Source organism: Ustilago hordei (assembly GCF_900519145.1).
Source record: "Ustilago hordei strain Uho2 genome assembly, contig: UHO2_contig_03, whole genome shotgun sequence".
NCBI classification, from domain to species: domain Eukaryota; kingdom Fungi; phylum Basidiomycota; class Ustilaginomycetes; order Ustilaginales; family Ustilaginaceae; genus Ustilago; species Ustilago hordei.
In genome coordinates this window covers 2,154,532-2,170,382 of record NW_024545288.1, presented here as the reverse complement: position 1 = coordinate 2,170,382, position 15,851 = coordinate 2,154,532, and the positions used below count along the sequence as shown (strand labels likewise).

The 15,851-nt window shown below is 53.1% G+C and overlaps 6 protein-coding genes across 6 annotated transcripts; 2 read left to right on the top strand and 4 right to left on the bottom strand.

Annotated features, from left to right (window-relative positions):
* Positions 1 to 1,008: 1,008 nt before the first annotated feature.
* On the top strand, positions 1,009 to 3,696 carry UHO2_02238 (uncharacterized protein; the record flags this gene model as incomplete). Its single annotated transcript, XM_041559675.1, has 1 exon — positions 1,009 to 3,696. One exon carries the CDS (start codon positions 1,009 to 1,011, stop codon positions 3,694 to 3,696), a length of 2,688 nt encoding a protein of 895 aa, XP_041415609.1.
* Positions 3,697 to 3,883: 187 nt separating this feature from the next.
* Positions 3,884 to 5,320, bottom strand: UHO2_02237 (uncharacterized protein; the record flags this gene model as incomplete). The annotated part of the gene is made up of 1 exon (XM_041559674.1): positions 3,884 to 5,320. One exon carries the CDS (start codon positions 5,318 to 5,320, stop codon positions 3,884 to 3,886), a length of 1,437 nt encoding a protein of 478 aa, XP_041415608.1.
* Positions 5,321 to 6,086: 766 nt separating this feature from the next.
* On the bottom strand, positions 6,087 to 7,871 carry UHO2_02236 (translation elongation factor EF-1 alpha; the record flags this gene model as incomplete). Its single annotated transcript, XM_041559673.1, has 3 exons — positions 6,087 to 6,157; positions 6,377 to 7,658; positions 7,851 to 7,871. The coding sequence occupies 3 exons, from the start codon at positions 7,869 to 7,871 to the stop codon at positions 6,087 to 6,089; spliced, it is 1,374 nt and encodes a 457-aa protein (XP_041415607.1).
* A 1,538-nt stretch (positions 7,872 to 9,409) lies between these two features.
* UHO2_02235 (uncharacterized protein) lies at positions 9,410 to 11,287 on the bottom strand (the record flags this gene model as incomplete). The annotated part of the gene is made up of 1 exon (XM_041559672.1): positions 9,410 to 11,287. The coding sequence occupies one exon, from the start codon at positions 11,285 to 11,287 to the stop codon at positions 9,410 to 9,412; it is 1,878 nt and encodes a 625-aa protein (XP_041415606.1).
* Positions 11,288 to 12,197: 910 nt separating this feature from the next.
* On the bottom strand, positions 12,198 to 12,590 carry UHO2_02234 (putative 60S ribosomal protein L32; the record flags this gene model as incomplete). The annotated part of the gene is made up of 1 exon (XM_041559671.1): positions 12,198 to 12,590. The coding sequence occupies one exon, from the start codon at positions 12,588 to 12,590 to the stop codon at positions 12,198 to 12,200; it is 393 nt and encodes a 130-aa protein (XP_041415605.1).
* A 2,161-nt stretch (positions 12,591 to 14,751) lies between these two features.
* On the top strand, positions 14,752 to 15,515 carry UHO2_02233 (putative ribosomal protein L13a; the record flags this gene model as incomplete). The annotated part of the gene is made up of 2 exons (XM_041559670.1): positions 14,752 to 14,910; positions 15,060 to 15,515. 2 exons carry the CDS (start codon positions 14,752 to 14,754, stop codon positions 15,513 to 15,515), a joined length of 615 nt encoding a protein of 204 aa, XP_041415604.1.
* Between the last annotated feature and the right edge of the window lie 336 nt (positions 15,516 to 15,851).

Below are 15,851 nucleotides of genomic sequence, written 5' to 3'. Positions count from 1 at the left end.
CCCATAACGCCGGTGCTGCTGGTCATCGTCCCCTTGGCAAGTTCACTAAGTACTTAGTCGATCGTCGCCGTCCTCGCTGCAGCCCTCAGCCACCACTAGCCTCCTCACGGCCACCTCAAACCTACCTTCATCGCACCCCTAATCGCATGTATCTGGTTACACAAAATGGATCGCTTTATCCATGCACAGAAAAAGATTGATCGACCTGTGGAAAGACGCATCTATGCAGGCTTCTCGCTGCAACTAACATTCGATAAGGTTAGAAAACAGTAAGATGAAATCATAAAAACCAAAAACAAGCAGCTTCTCTGGCTGTCAACTAAACGGCTGGCGGTGCCGGCTCACTGACGGTGACACGAAAGCAAACCTGAACTCGAGATTTGGCGAGAAAGCTTGCTGAGGTTCCGCTGGCGGTGCTACTGATACAGTGTTGGGTCTTGGACACTGACTTCAACGCATTTGCGATCAGGCACGTGACCGGTACACGTGTCACCCATCGGGAGCGCAACTTTAGCGCAGGCTCACCCAACATCTCTCTTCCTTCACATCCATTATCTCTCTTTGCGCTGGCCACAGGCAGCGTTTTCGTCTCACCCACCACTCCCATCCCCTTTTTTTGTTACATAGGTCTCACACGCATTCCACCTCGCTCTCACGCGACGCTCGACCATCTGTGGCCCTTACGGCCACGGCTGAGAGCTCGCAAGCGACTCACCCGAGTTAGGCAATCAATTCTTTTCTCATGATCTCTCATGACTGCCATTTCTTGTGTATCGGCCAAGTGACCAGCGAGGACGTTGAAACAAGGAAATCGGATCGGCAGGGGGATCTTCTTGCAATCATCGATGTGGAGGTTCTACATTTAGCACAACGGTTCACGGATCGCCGCATGGACCTCTCACACGGCGTTTGATCTTATCTTGTCCCGTTTCACTCGAGTCCTCACCACCATCCTACTTTTCGGGCAGAGGAAAGAGTAGCTCCTGGAGGTGAAAGCGAGCACCCATAATGTTCTCAAAGAAAGAACGCACCCAACCGACGCCCTCCTCATTAGACCTATCCTCGCTGCAATCATACTCGCCAAATTGGTCACCTCACCTTCGACTGGCCGTCTGCACCTCGATCAAGTACGCTGTAAGGAGGCATGCGGAACGCGCTGTTGCTCTGACCCAGAATGTAGGTCCGTCGGCTCCAACAACATCCTCGTTGGGTTCTCCGGTCTATTCACTCGAACAAGAATGGTCCGACTACGGCGAAAAATTCTTGTCAGCAACATGTCAGCATCTCGGCATACAAGAGAACTCATTGCCACCGAATCCGATCAGTCTAGAGGACGTTCTGTCTGCTGCACGAGGCCGGTTGGAACACGCAGATACTTCCGACCCCATCTGCAAGCTTGAACCTCAGTACGAGTCGGGCTCAGACCACTCTCGCCGTTTCCCGAACCTCGACCTTCCCATCAAAGGCATCGACGATTCCGAAAATGCTCAAGGCAACAAAGAGAGATCACATGATAGTGAAGGGCTCTCATCATCTGCAACAGCTGAAAGGTCTGCAAGCTTTGAACCTGCCGCAACTCTCGAGAGCCTGCGACTCAGTCCGTCTGCTACCACGGCTTCGCCTGCATCCGAACACCTGTCAGATGGCTTCTCCTACGATCAAGACGCCCAGGAATTGCCCGACTACTTTCACAGCCAGGCTGACTCGACAGCCATCTCCAATGCCGACAACGCGGAGCGCAATCGCCAACGAAGGGTTCGAACCTGGTCGCAGGATACGCAGGCCTTGGGCCCACCAAAGCGCATGCAAGGCGCACTTGATGCAGAGTCTGGTCAAGAGATCGAAGTCCCTCATGAGCTGCTACTTGTCGCTCTCGGTCTAGGACAGTATCGTGCTCAGGACGGGGCTTCCACCCTCTTTGAGCAAGACATCCTTTTCGGAGAGACAGGGCTTGACTTGCCTCGCTCCGAGCAACATAATGCTGAGGATGCAAAAGACCCAGAAGGCCCGCCCTTACCTCCACGTCCTCGACAGTCAGGATCGACTTCTGACAGAGCGCCCTCCATGGTAGAAGCGGCTTCCGCAGCCAGCTCTGGAAGTAACACGGACGATTCAATGACAACTATGACCGAAGCAGGAAGAAAGATTGGAGACGTGCCCAAGAATGCATTTACGTCACTTAAAGCAGGCACTTTGTCTGGTTGGAGCAAGCTGTCATCCGCAAGAAAGGAGCTGGTGGACCCGCAGAGTCAAGCGAAGCATGCTGACAACTCAGCAAAGAATGACGCCAAGCAGCCAGTCAAACCGAACGAAGTATGCCACTACGACGCACGTGCACGCTCGCTGATCTTCGTCGCTGTCTCTGCCATGGGCATCTCTGCAAGGCAAGTATGGATGGCAGAAAAGGTTATGGCTCAAACAATATTCTTCATCATGAGCGAAGGAGACAAAGCTTCGGTCTCCGAGAACGGCAAGAGCATCGTCGAGCAACTTCCAGCAGGAGCTTCGCTTGATGCACGTACCGGCTCGATCACACAAGCTTCACAGCGCTCAGAGTACATGAACCAGCATTCAGGATCGGTTGTTCAGCGCGAACGCGAGAAGGTGACCTGGGGTAAGTGGGCAGCGATGGGAGGCGGCTTCCTTGCCGGTGGCCTGATCATCGGTCTCACAGGAGGATTGGCAGCTCCACTCATCGCTCCAGCCCTCGTCGGTCTCACCGGTGCCTCATTCCTGGCCACGTCCGGAGGTATCATCATGCTGGGAACGCTCTTCGGCCTTGGCGGCGGTGGTCTTGCTGGCTACCGTGTTGAGCGACGCCTGAGAGGGGTGTCCTCATTCTCCTTCGCAGAGCTGGTCACCGAGGCGCGCAAAGCCGGCGTTGCCATTCCAAGTCTACATGCAACCATCTGCTGCAGCGGTCTGATCCTCGAAACGGAGCAGCAGATCAAGCCGTGGATGCAGATCTTCGAAGGTGCCAAAGACGGTCGGGATGCATTTGCTATTGAATGCGAGGCAAACATGATGAAGAAAGCAGGCCAGGGGCTTCGCTCATACATGCTTGACAACTTGATTCGGACTGGAGGCACCAAGGCCGCCGAAGAAGTGGTCAAGAAGACCGCACTAGCTGGTATCGCTGCGATCACATTGCCCATGACCGTCTTCAATGCAGCTTCAGCCACACTCGATGGTGTCTTTGTGCGTGCAAAGACCAAGTCGTACAAGGCTGGTCTCATCCTCGCAGAGACGCTGAGGAATGAGGTCCAAGGCCATCGACCCGTTGTGCTCATCGGAACATCTTTAGGTGCTGCGACGATCTTGACTGCGCTCACGGAGCTGGCAAAGGATCCCGAACGTACCTCACATCTAGTTGACTCGGTCATCCTGATCTCAGCGCCCATCACACCCTCTCCATCCACGCTGCGCAAGGTACGAACAATCGTACAGCGTCGCTTCGTCAACGTCTTTTCTTCCAAAGATATGGTCTGCGGTATCGCCGCCTGGCTGGGCTCCGGCATTTCCGTAGAGGAGCTAAGGTCAGGCAAACTGCCACGAGTCGCCGGCAGTCGTGCAATCGACGATGTACCGGGCATGGAGAACATTAACGTGTCTGATATCATTTTTAGCCACTTCGAGTTGCACGAAGTCGATAAGCTGTCTGCTATTCTTGCACGCTGCGGAGCGCTGGACGACTGAGGATCACAGGCTTACAACGCATACTTGTATTTAGACTTCATCACATTCAAGAAACAACTTGCACAGAATCAAGGGGCGTGCTGTAGTACATAAATGCGATTGCGATTGGAAGAATGGGGTATCATGGGGGAGGTGCGATGGGCAACCTTGAGAGGGATTCAGACCACTTGGTGACCAGGCAATCATTTCACTTCGAACCAGAACGTTGCAAACGATCGAGTTCACGCTGTGCACGAAGCATAGCGTTCTCGTCCCGCAGGCGCTCCACCTCAGCACGGAGCATCTTGACCTCTGCTTTCAATTCGAGAACGGTTTCGCTCTGCTCGGACTCTTCCACCTTCTTGACCTGACGACGTATCCGCTGATACTCAACGTTCCGCTGAGCACGACGACGTTGAGCCTCTCCTGGCTCGAGAACAGGCTTGCGACCTCGCTTGCGAGGAGTACGGGAATCTGTGTCGGTGTACTGTGCTGTTGTTGTTGCTGCTTGCGCGCGTTGAACTGGAGCGGATAACGCCCGTGAGGGGACGGAGTTTTCTTCTCGAGCTATGAGCTGCGAATGTGGATGAGTAGACGGTGTTGAACCCTGTTGCTGACCTTGCTGGAGCAACTCAGTACTGTACCTTCGGTCGAGGCCTGCGTCCTCGATGCTGGTGAACTGTAGATCACGGCCAGCTGTACGCGTTTGTCTCGTGTGAGACGCAGGTGTTGGTGAGCCTTGTGGTTTGCGTGATGCCCTCACAGGTCGGCCGGAAGGTGAGAACAAGATATCAGGGACGGAGAACGGAGTGTCTCCTAGACCAAGCGTTGAAGCCGAGGCACGTATGGTCGCCTGCCTCCTTGGTGAACGGCTTGTCGAGCCCGTGTGCGAGCGTGTCGTCGTGTCTTTGTCAAGTCGAAGGTGTTCCGCTGGTGTCTGTGCCCCTGATGGCGTGCCTGAATGCGATGTTGCAGCAGCTGCAGCTGCAGCTGATGCTGCTGCTCTAGATTCCTCTGAAGCAACAACATCTTGAACCGCAAGTGACCACGCTGAGGGCAAAGGAAGATCAGGGTTGAGGTCCGGATTAAAGTCTGGGTCGTCCTCATCCTCGTCCTCGAAGTCCAAATCAGCAAATTGGAGCGACTGATAGCCGTTCTGTGCCGTGTGTCCAGTGACAAAGCTGTCTTGGAAGGATGAGCGACTTGAAGGTGTATGAGTGGATGCTGCATGCGGAGCATAAGCGAGGCCCGTTCCTGAGCAAGTGTTGGCTTGTTGTCCTGGTCCTGGTCCTTGATTCAAGTTTTGCTGCCCTTGCTGTAGCTGTTGCTGTCGCTGCTGCTGCTCCATCAAGGTTTGCAGTAGAGCTGTGAGATCTTTCTCGCCCACTGGTCGACGAAGGAATGGCTGATCCTTGCCTAGACGAGCAAGGAGTGCCTGTATCAATGGCTGAAGCGTTGACAGCTCTGCTTTGCTGCCAGCGATGTTCCTGACAGCTGATCTTTGACTCTGGCTCGGTGTGTGTGCTGGACTGCTTCCGTAGTGTCCGAAGGGTGACGGAGCAAGCTGCGAGCCGGGTGTTGCTTGGTATGGCCAGGAGATGGCAGCTTCCGAAGAGCCCAGAACATGCGTGAGCATTTGGATCATCGAGCTGTAGAACTCAGTATCGTCAACTCCAGCACCAGCTTGCCGCTCCAAGAGTTTGAAAGGAGAGTTGTCTGCATCTTCTGCATCATGCTCGTCCTCTTCTCCATCTTCGTCCTCGTCCTCCTCCTCTTCATCCTCATCACCTTGATCATCTTCGTCACCATCGCTCCCTTCTTTGCTACAATGACTGCTACTATCGGAATCAACCGTGTTGGGTTCCGCTGAATCACGGGGTGTCTCTTGACGAGCAGTGCTGCGTCTCGATGCTCTTTTCATTTGGCCTGTGGCCTGCATGACTTCGGTGTTCGTCCATTAGATCTCTCGAATGGCCGTATGAGGGGTATGAATGAAGGGAATGAGAGGGATGAAGCAGACGTTCGAGTCTTCCGTTTTAACAACGGGCACTCGTGGACATAACACTTTCGACGCACGCGCGAGGCGCGTCTTCTCGAATCTATACTGTAATTTTCTTGAAACATAAAATGTCTAACAAGATTTCGTCGTTCACACTCATATCATCACAACGAAGCCAATCTTTGACCAACCTTGTCTACAGACATCACAAACGAGCAGAGTGGGGGATGATTTTGAGTCTGCAATTCGAACAGAAAAAACTACAGACAAACAAACTTGAAAACAGGGGGGGTTTACATTTGACTCCGCGTTGAAACCTGAGAGAAAAACGCGGGCAAGAGGGGGTTTTTGACTGTAGGTACACGAGGTACTGTCGGGTCGAAGGAGATCATGATGACAACAAGCCATCAGATTACTTCTTCTTCTCGGCGGCCTTTGTTACCTTACCACTCTTACCGGCGGTCTTCTCGACTGTGAATCGCAAGTAAATGAAAGCAAAGAGAATGGTGTTAGTGAATGGACATTCGAGATGCTATGGTAAAAAAACCAAAAAAAAACCAAAACCAGTTAAAACACTTACCCTCCTTGATAACTGTGGTGCATAAGTAACGAATGTGGTAAAAGAACGAGAAACGAGCATAATAGATGTCAGTAAATCGCTCAGATACAACGAAAACAGCGATAGGGATGTCGATGCCTTACCTCCAACAGCAACTGTCTGACGCATATCTCTGACTGCAAAGCGGCCAAGAGGGGGGTAGACAGAGAACGACTCGACACACATGGGCTTGGTGGGGACCATCTTAACCAAAGCTGCATCACCGCTCTTGATGAACTTGGGGTTGTTCTCGATGGACTTGCCGGTACGGCGGTCGATCTTCTCGGTGATCTCGGCGAACTTGCAGGCAATGTGGGCGGTGTGGCAGTCGAGGACGGGGGCGTAACCGTTACCAATCTGACCGGGGTGGTTCATGACGATGACCTGAGCAAGGAAAGAAGCGGCCTCCATCGCGGGGTCGTTCTTGGAGTCAGAGCAGACGTTACCACGGCGAATGTCCTTGACGGAAACGTTCTTGACGTTGAAGCCGACGTTGTCACCGGGGAGACCCTCAGAGAGAGTCTCGTGGTGCATCTCAACGGACTTAACCTCGGTGGTGACGTTGGAGGGGGCGAAGGTGACGACCATACCACCCTTGATGACACCGGTCTCGACACGGCCGACGGGCACAGTTCCGATACCGCCGATCTTGTAGACATCCTGGAGGGGGAGACGGAGGGGCTTGTCGGTGGGGCGGGAAGGGGGCTCGATGGCGTCGATAGCGTCAAGGAGGGTCTTACCAGAGACTTTACCGGCCTTGGTCTCACGCTCCCATCCCTTGTACCAGGGCATCTCCTTGGTGGGCTCGATCATGTTGTCACCGTGCCAGCCGGAGATGGGGACGAAGGCAACTTGCTTGGGGTGGTAACCGACCTTCTTGATGAAGTTGGAGGTCTCCTTGACAATCTCGTTGAATCGGTCCTCAGAGTACTTGGTGGTGTCCATCTTGTTGACAGCGACGACGAGCTGACGAACACCGAGGGTAAAGGCAAGGAGGGCGTGCTCACGGGTCTGTCCGTCCTTGGAGATACCAGCCTCGAACTCACCAGTACCACCGGCGATGATGAGAATGGCGCAATCGGCCTGCGAGGTACCAGTGATCATGTTCTTGATGAAGTCACGGTGACCAGGGGCGTCGATGACGGTAACCATGTACTTGGGGGTCTCGAACTTCCATAGAGCGATGTCGATAGTGATACCACGCTCACGCTCAGCCTTGAGCTTGTCAAGAACCCAAGCGTACTTGAAGGAACCCTTACCGAGCTCGGCGGCTTCCTTCTCGAACTTCTCGACGGTACGCTTGTCGATACCACCGCACTTGTAGATCAAGTGACCGGTGGTGGTCGACTTACCGGAGTCGACGTGTCCAATGACGACAACGTTAACCTATTGTAGTGTTTGGTGATGATGCAGTAAGAGGAAGGTAATCAGGTTAGTGACTTGCTCATGGGCTTGCAACTTCTAAAAGTAACGCCCGCCACAATCCCACTGAAACCTGATGATGGCGAGATGAACAGCGACGGCGAGCAGAAACTATAAAAGTCATTGCAATCATGGTGCTGAATGTTGAGTACTTACGTGAGCTTTTTCTTTACCCATTTTGGATGATGTTTTTGGTGTATGTTATGATACGATGTATGGGGAAAGGAAGGAGGGTAGTGACGAGACACTCACGACCTTTATTCAGTTGGCCCGCTCTGCGTAGAGGGAGCTGCAATGGGGCGACGTTGGACAAAGGGAGAAAAAAGAGGGAAATTGGGCCATGTTGCCGCGCGCAACGAAGAAAATTTTTCTTGCTCTTCCAACTTCCATCGCGCTCTGCTCTAGAGCCTCGATGATCATTGGTCGAGTGGTTGGCGCAAGGACGAGTGAAACTGGAAGAAGCGCAAGGAGCCTATACAAATTCAGTTACAAGAATAGCAGGGCATCGTGACAAAATACAAACTGTCTAGCAAGAAGACACTGTGGAGGTGCCGTCAGAGATTCTCTGCTTTGACCTTGTATTAAGGTCTGAGGATGGAGTTTCAAAAAATTGTAATATTTCCAGAGGTCTCCCGGCTCAAATGAAATTCGTAGCAAACAGCCACATCCTAGCATACTGGCTGTATGCGTTCAAGGAGCTTCGTAGGGCTGAGCAGTTCCCACAGCCAGTCAATCGGACCAGCATACAACCCTTTGAAACCAGCAAGGAAGATTACGCACGTTCCTCTTCCAAGCAATCAGGCAGCGCTAGAAGTCTCATTCACGTATATTCTTTCGTCCCGTCTCGTCGATCTTCCACCCTTCTTGTCGATCTGATGATCAGCTGAACTTCATCGAGTGCACAACCTGACAGTTGGCGGCACTCCCATGAGCGGGGGATGACTTTCGTACCACAGGGGGTGAGGGCAGATTGAGGGAGAAGACGAGAGGGCACGGCCAATTTTGCTATGCCGTCGATCTTTGACTGACTGCGGCAATGGAAAAAAATATTGCTGCCTGAAAACTGAAAATAGGCCCATGCAATCGGGTCAGTCACAATGACAGCAATGCAAGCGGCAAAATTCTAAAATACGAGGAAGATTCGCGGTTGCAATTCAATTCAGTTGGATGGCCCGTCCTCGCTTACAATTGTGAAATTTTACGGCGATTTTTTTTTTTCTTTTTTTTTTTTCGAATTCCGGAAGCTCCAGATCTGTTGGGCAGAAAGAGGCAAGCAAGCAATCAGGAGGAAACTCTCGACCGCTGTGTGCAGTGTTTTGGTATGAGATGCAGAGCCGAAAGCGGTGCCTTCTCGGATGTGACGGTCTTCAATTCCACTTCCTCGACCCAGGGCTGAGCGGGTGGCCTATCGGAATATCGAGATTTGAAGTGCTCTCGCCATTCCCGATCTGGAAGCCTGCAGACGTTCCTACCGAGGCCGATGTCGCTGCTGTGTTCCCGATGGCTCATTGGATTTGGGATCTATTTGCACAAGCTGGCAGTTGAACTGATTGTACACATCGTTGGTGATGCTGATTAGTGATACAAATACACTTGAACGAGAAAGGGACGGACATGGCAGTCGAACTGATATTGCTGTGAGCTGAGTACGCGGCAGTCAAGCGAGAGCGAGGCAGCCAAGCCTTCGCGGATGTTGTTGGAAAAGCAAGGAAGCTTCACGACTCCTCCTCGTCGTCATCGTCATCCCACAGGTCGCTGTCGCCTTGATCGGCTTGCGTACCAGGTTGATACGAGCTTGCGGCGGAAGCTCCTGTGTCAGCTGCATGCGATGATGACTGCGGCACGGTTCGACGTGCTGGTAAAGCGGGCGGTGGCATTGATTGAACCGGTGTAGAAGACTTCGGATCTTGACCACCAGAGCCAGTTGCGAGATTGCTTGCGGAAGGTTCTGCAGAAGGAGGCTGCTGCTGATGCTGACCTTGCGAGCTGCTAGCTTGCCGCTCCAGTGGAGGACTTGTCTTCTCTTCTCCGTTTTGATTAGCTTCCATCTCAGCTTCATTGGCGGCAGCCTGCTGCGCTGCCTTTGCTGCGGCCAAGTTGGCTTCCCTGCGTTCTTTTCGTGTCTGCTTGAGATCCGCGAGCTGGTTGCGCTTCATGTCGCGCTCAGTGGTGAGCTTGCGCAGCGCTTGCTGATGGCGGTTCTTGATGATCAGGTTCATCGTTCCGTCCACATCGGCCTGCTTTCTGCGAACCAGCGTCTCGAGCTCTCGACACTCAGCCTCCAGCTGTGCTTCTCGCACGCGCTGCTCCTTCTCTTCATCATTTTCACCCTCCTCATCCTCGTCATCTTCATCGCCATCATCTGCTTCATCGTCGTCGTCGTCATCCCAGAGATCTTCCTGATCGCTGGCACGACTTTGCGCCTCGCTGCCTACTCCTCGCGTAGACCCAACATCATCATCGTCATCTTCCTCCTCTTCGAGCGCGGCGTCCAGTTCTGCTGCGAGATCCTCGTCGACATCGTCCTCATCTTGATCGTCATAGCCCCCTTCGCCTCCGTCTTCATCCGTGTCTCCTACGCCGGCACGATGTCGACTGGCTCGACCGCCTTCCTCTCCATCATCGTCGCCTTCATCTCCATCTTCGTCTTGCGACCCGGCGTCGGAACCGTCAGGCATCGGCGTCTCAGCTTGCGAGCCTCCTGGAGATGTTGCGCCTCGTCGATGCTGGTGACCTCGCTGGTCGACTTCATCATCTTCTGAACCGCCTTCTTCCGCAGCATCGATTAGCTCGTATTCCACCTGGTCCGCTTTCTTGTCGGCTTTGAGCAGCCGTTCCACTTCCTTCTCCACCGTCTCGATGGCTCGACGTGCAGCGCGCTTGCGGAATCGACGTTTTCTAGCCCAGTGCATAGGTGGTGTGATGCCGTGAGGATAGATGAAGTCATCAATGTTGAACCCTTTCCCTCCTCCACTTGCCGAGGCTTGCGATTCGTCGGCGATCTTGCCTTCGACGACGAGCATCTGCGCAATATCTCCCACTTTGAAGAACTGTCGATTGTCGAGTGTCTTGTGTGACTCTGTGATCGTTGGCAGATCGACAAGCTTAGCCGAGAATAGCGAGTCACCAACATGAACCACGGCTCTTCTCGAGTCCTTGAATTTGAACCACACGTCGTCGCCTAGTTGTCGCTTCTGAATCGCCTCTCTGAGCTTGTCACATTCCGGTCCTTCTGGCATGCGGAAAATGAGCTGTTCCTCAAAGGCGAGACCTTTGCCGGTCTCGTCGTCTTCTGAGTCAAGCTCTCGGTCGTAGCCCTGCATGTATGCTTGTGTCTTTGGGCCTTGACCTGCTCCGGCAGCAGTGCCTCCTCCTGATGCCTTCATCTTGAGCTTGATCTGCGGACGTGCTCCCGATGAGGTGCGGATGGGCCGTGAAGGCTGTGATCTCCTCGATCCGCCATGTTCCCAGCCATCCGGAGACTGTTCCCTCGCTAGCAAAGCTTTGGCTGTTGGACGGACAGCTCGCTTGGGTCTTGCAGCACCCGCTTCGTCGAGTGGCGCTGGAGATGCAGAGCCGCTAGCTTCGCTCATGGTGGAGCTATGTGTCCTGTTAGCTAGGTCGTGGATGCGACCTCGATGGCGGACAGTTGTGTCGTAACGGGACGGCTTGCGTTTTTCGTTCTGAGCCAAGAGCAGGCTTCCGTTGATCGTCCTCGCCTAGGCAGGCGGCTTCGATGTCGTGCAGCTTGACGTGCTACTGTTGGTTGCGAGTTGCGGAGATCATGGCGGGAGAAGTGTGGGTGCTGAGTCGAGACAGTGTCTCTGCTCGGAACAGCAATTTGTGACTTTGACACCGCGCTCTACTCCACACAATTGACGCGTCCAAGCTCAGATTTCGGATACATGGTCGTCTCTGTTCGACTATCAAAAATGGCCTGCCATTCCCAGTGTGTCGGCAGCTGATGAAACGCTCAACTTCAAGCTCTTCGTTGCCGAACGCAGTTCGTGATCAGCGCGGCGGCTTGCCACGATTTGTAGCGTGCTGCGCTATGAGCAGTCTCTCTCAGCTATCAAATTGTCGCATCGTCAATGCAATCCAGATTGAAACGGTCAGCATGAACACTGAACTGTTGAGTCTGCAACAGCGAGGAAAAGACTTGCTAGTCTGTAACTTATTGACTTTGGTACAGCTGGAGCTCGTGGTAAACATTCTTATCACGAAACTGTCAGCTCATGGTCATCGACGAGCCAAAACACATCACTTTGCACAGTCAAGTCAAAATGGTCGATCGATCGGGCCCGCACTAGGGGGCGATTGATATTTTGCGCGGAGGTCGGCTAAAACATCCGCAAGAAAGTGTGATTGGTGATTGTACATGAAGGTGCGAGCGTAGGGTGGACAAAGACATCACGATCACGACAAACTGAATTGGGTTCAGATCGTCCAGTATTGCTAAAACGTGACTACGGATCCTGTGTGATGATGAAGAGTGGGAATGATTTATGCCTCCTGAGCACGAATGCGGGCGTTGGCGTTGGTGACCTTGACCCCGAGAACCTTAGCCTTCTCGAGGATGTCGATGCGCTTCTTGGACGAGACGTTGTGGGCGATCTCGGCAGCGTAAGAGCCGTTGTGCATGAGGAGGAGCTCGACGTCACGGACGTTGGAGACCACGAGGCGGCGGTAGCCGTTGGGCATGAGGTGACGGGTCTTCTTGTTGGAACCGTAACCGATCTTGGGCATGCGGACAGTGCCGCGGAAACGACGGCGGACAGCACTGTCGATACCCTTGGGCTTGCGCCACGACTCACCGACACGGTGGTATCGGTCAGAGTGGTGGCGCTTGAAGGCCTTGGTGCGCTTCTTGACGATGGGGATGGAGGTGGCAGCCATCTTGACAATCTGATGCGAATGGAGAAGGTGATGGAGGACGAAGAGCGGGGGCAAGTCAGTACTTGTAGTCAAAGTTATGAACTTTGGGAGAGGCAGATGTCTAGTCTTTCGCAACCAGAGTCGTTTGGCGATATCTGGTGAAAGAGCGAGGATCTCCTGCGAGGTGATGGGCGGATGAGGTCAATGAAGGTGATGGACGCTGCGTGTCGAGTACGAAAGAAAAAAAAAAAAGTGCCGCATGGATGGTTGCAAATGAGTTGTTCTAGTCATTATAGGTGGCTCACCTGCGTCTGCGAGTTGCTTTAAGTTGTGTGTGAGGACGAATGCTCTCTCGAAATGCTAAAATGAAGACTCGCTGATGCAAGTAGACAGGGTATGGCAAAGGTGCGCTCGCAAGATCAAGGTCCCCTATCTTGTCCACTCCCTGAGCCAAACATCCTGATTCGGCTGCAATGAACCGTCTGACAGACAAGTCGCGCGGCCTCAAAGATCGATCGCGGCGCGGATGTTCGAGACGTCAAGGCCAACCACACAACAGCTCTGCTGATACAGATGCTTGAGACGATGTTCCTCCTCGTATCTCCGATCTATCTGCGTTGCCCGGTTCCGTGTTGTACCTCTCTATGCATTTTCAGTTACACAGTAGTTTCTCTGAAGGGCCATAATGATGCATCGTCCTGACATACTGTGCTTCGTCGTCCAGTTGGTGCGGCGATCGATGACAATACTATGTGATATTGGCGAAGGCGGTAGGCTGGATGCGTGAATTGAGGCAGATATGCGATTCGTCCTGCCTTCTGCGTTGCTGGACGTTTGTCGCTGTTGACTGATGTTGCAAACTTGGCGGTGTATACGTGGACGAGATGTGGTTGCGAAAGACGTCGTAATCTGCTTTTTGCAGCAAAACTTACCTTTCTTAATGGGTGAGGATGGTGGTGATTCGAGATGATGATGAACAGCCTTCACTTCTCACACTCCAGACCCACTCAGCGCTCACACTGGCTGCTCTGGTCTGATCCTCTGTCTGACCTTCCACTGAGCGCTGTGTAGGCAATGTTTCGGATGTCCGCCTCTGACTCTCTCTGTAAATCCCAAACGCCTGGCCACGAAACTTCTAACATCTTTGGTCCATTTTTTCTCTTTTGGCCTGGAGCTAAGGTCGGCCGAGGTCATGCGTTTGGTCATTTTTTTTTTCCATTTATTTCAAGCAGGCGAAAGAGCTGAGGACTGGATAATGTCGAGATTTTGAATGTTAGTCGCGAGTTTGGAGGCTGAGAGGCTTGGAAACTTCAGGTCTGCTGAGCCAGAGAAGACCTTGTCAAAGTTGGAGCTGAAGCTGGCTGCTGGCTGGCTGAGTATTGCAGTTCGAGCTCCTCATCATCACCTTCGACACCACCACACCCGTCAAGAATCATATTGTCAAGGTTAGTATATGCTAACTTTACCTGCTGTCGCTCAACCACACCGACATACACACAGCGTCCAAGCATTTCAAAGCAGCCGCATTCGACACGGTACGATTCATTGCATGCCCGACTATTAAAGTACCAACATCGCAGAACCGCAGACGGCTTGATAAGGAGGGAGTGTATGGACGACACATTGTAGCAGCAATCCGCAGGTCATCATCACGATCAGGATGTATCATGGATAGGACCAACCAAAGGCTTGTGGGAAACAACACAGCATCAGTTTGGGCATAGATGCATTGACGTTCCGCCGCAGATGATGCATTATACAGGTCGCTTCGCCATCAGGATCGATCCACCGCTGCTCACCTCTGCGACAGAAGGCAGAGCCACGCACATCATAATCGTTGTCAGCATCAACAGACAATTGACTTGAAATCGACCCATGACCCAAGTCAGACAGTTTTGCAGGAACACCGGGAAGCAGATGATCAATATGTCTTGCTTGTCGACACAACCAGTATAGACCATTCAGAAGGACGTGGAATATTCAGAATAAGTGTTAAAGGCTCATCTTGGATGTCTTTCAGATTGGTTCTGGGTTTTGGTAAAGAATTCAGCTCAAAGTTCTGGTCTCGGTCGGGTGCAGCAGCGGGTTTTTTTTTTTTGGCAAAGGGAAGAACAACCAGTCTGACCCTGTGTTGTTTTCTTGGTTTCTTTACAACCTGTCTTATCACCTTTCGATCGCACAGATGTCCCTCCAGCAGGCAAACCCATACATCGTTGACGGCAAGGGACACCTCCTCGGTCGTCTCGCCGCTACCCTGGCCAAGGAGCTCCTCTCCGGCCAGAAGGTCATTGTCGTTCGATCCGAGCTCATCAACGTCTCCGGCTCGTTCTTCCGCAACAAGGTAAGCATCCACAACTAGAGCCGGAATCGAGCACCGAGCATTTCGCTTCGTTTTCGGCTGATTTCCCCATCGCAGTCGTCACCACACACATCAACCAACCATCTAACATCTGATTCCGTCCCTATTCGTCACGCTCTCCTCGACCACAGTTGAAATACCACGCCTACCTCCACAAGCGCCACTTGGTTAACCCCAAGAAAGCCGGTCCCTTCCACCACCGTGCTCCCTCGCGCATCCTCTACAAGGCCATCCGCGGCATGCTTCCCCACAAGACCGCTCGTGGTGCCGCCGCCCTCCAGCGATTGAAGGTCTACGAGGGTGTCCCCCCTCCTTACGACCGCAAGAAGCTCATGGTCATCCCCGCCGCTCTCCGTGTCCTCCGCCTTAAGCCCGGCCGCAAGTTCGCCACCATCAAGCGTATCTCGCACGAGGTCGGCTGGAACCACATGGAGACCGTCGACAAGCTCGAGGCCAAGCGCAAGGTCAAGCAGCAGGCTTACCACGAGCGCCAGGTGGCTGCTTCCAAGAAGCGCGCTGCCGCTCAGACTGCCACCGCCGACAAGCTCAAGGACGTCAACGCCCAGCTTGCTTCTTACGGTTACTAAGCGGTTGCGCTACCCCAATAGAGGCGTCACCAGTGTCAGACGTGGCGAAGGATCGATTCCCCTTTCATTCGCGACGTCAGCGCTGGCCCCTTTGACGATACCACCAAGGTCTCTTTCCCGGCTCATTTCTTTGGTCGATCAAGCTTTCTTGGTTTCCTGCTTTGCACGTCTCACTTCTCTTTCGGATACAGTTTCCATTCGCTGCTTTCGAGGAGGGCGAGTCTTGTGATTCACAAGGCTGCATGCAGGTTTAGCACTCTGCACAACAGTCCATCCCATCTCTCTCGACAAACCTGGACATACATCAGGTCCAAAGTTCACACTTCACTTCCGCCA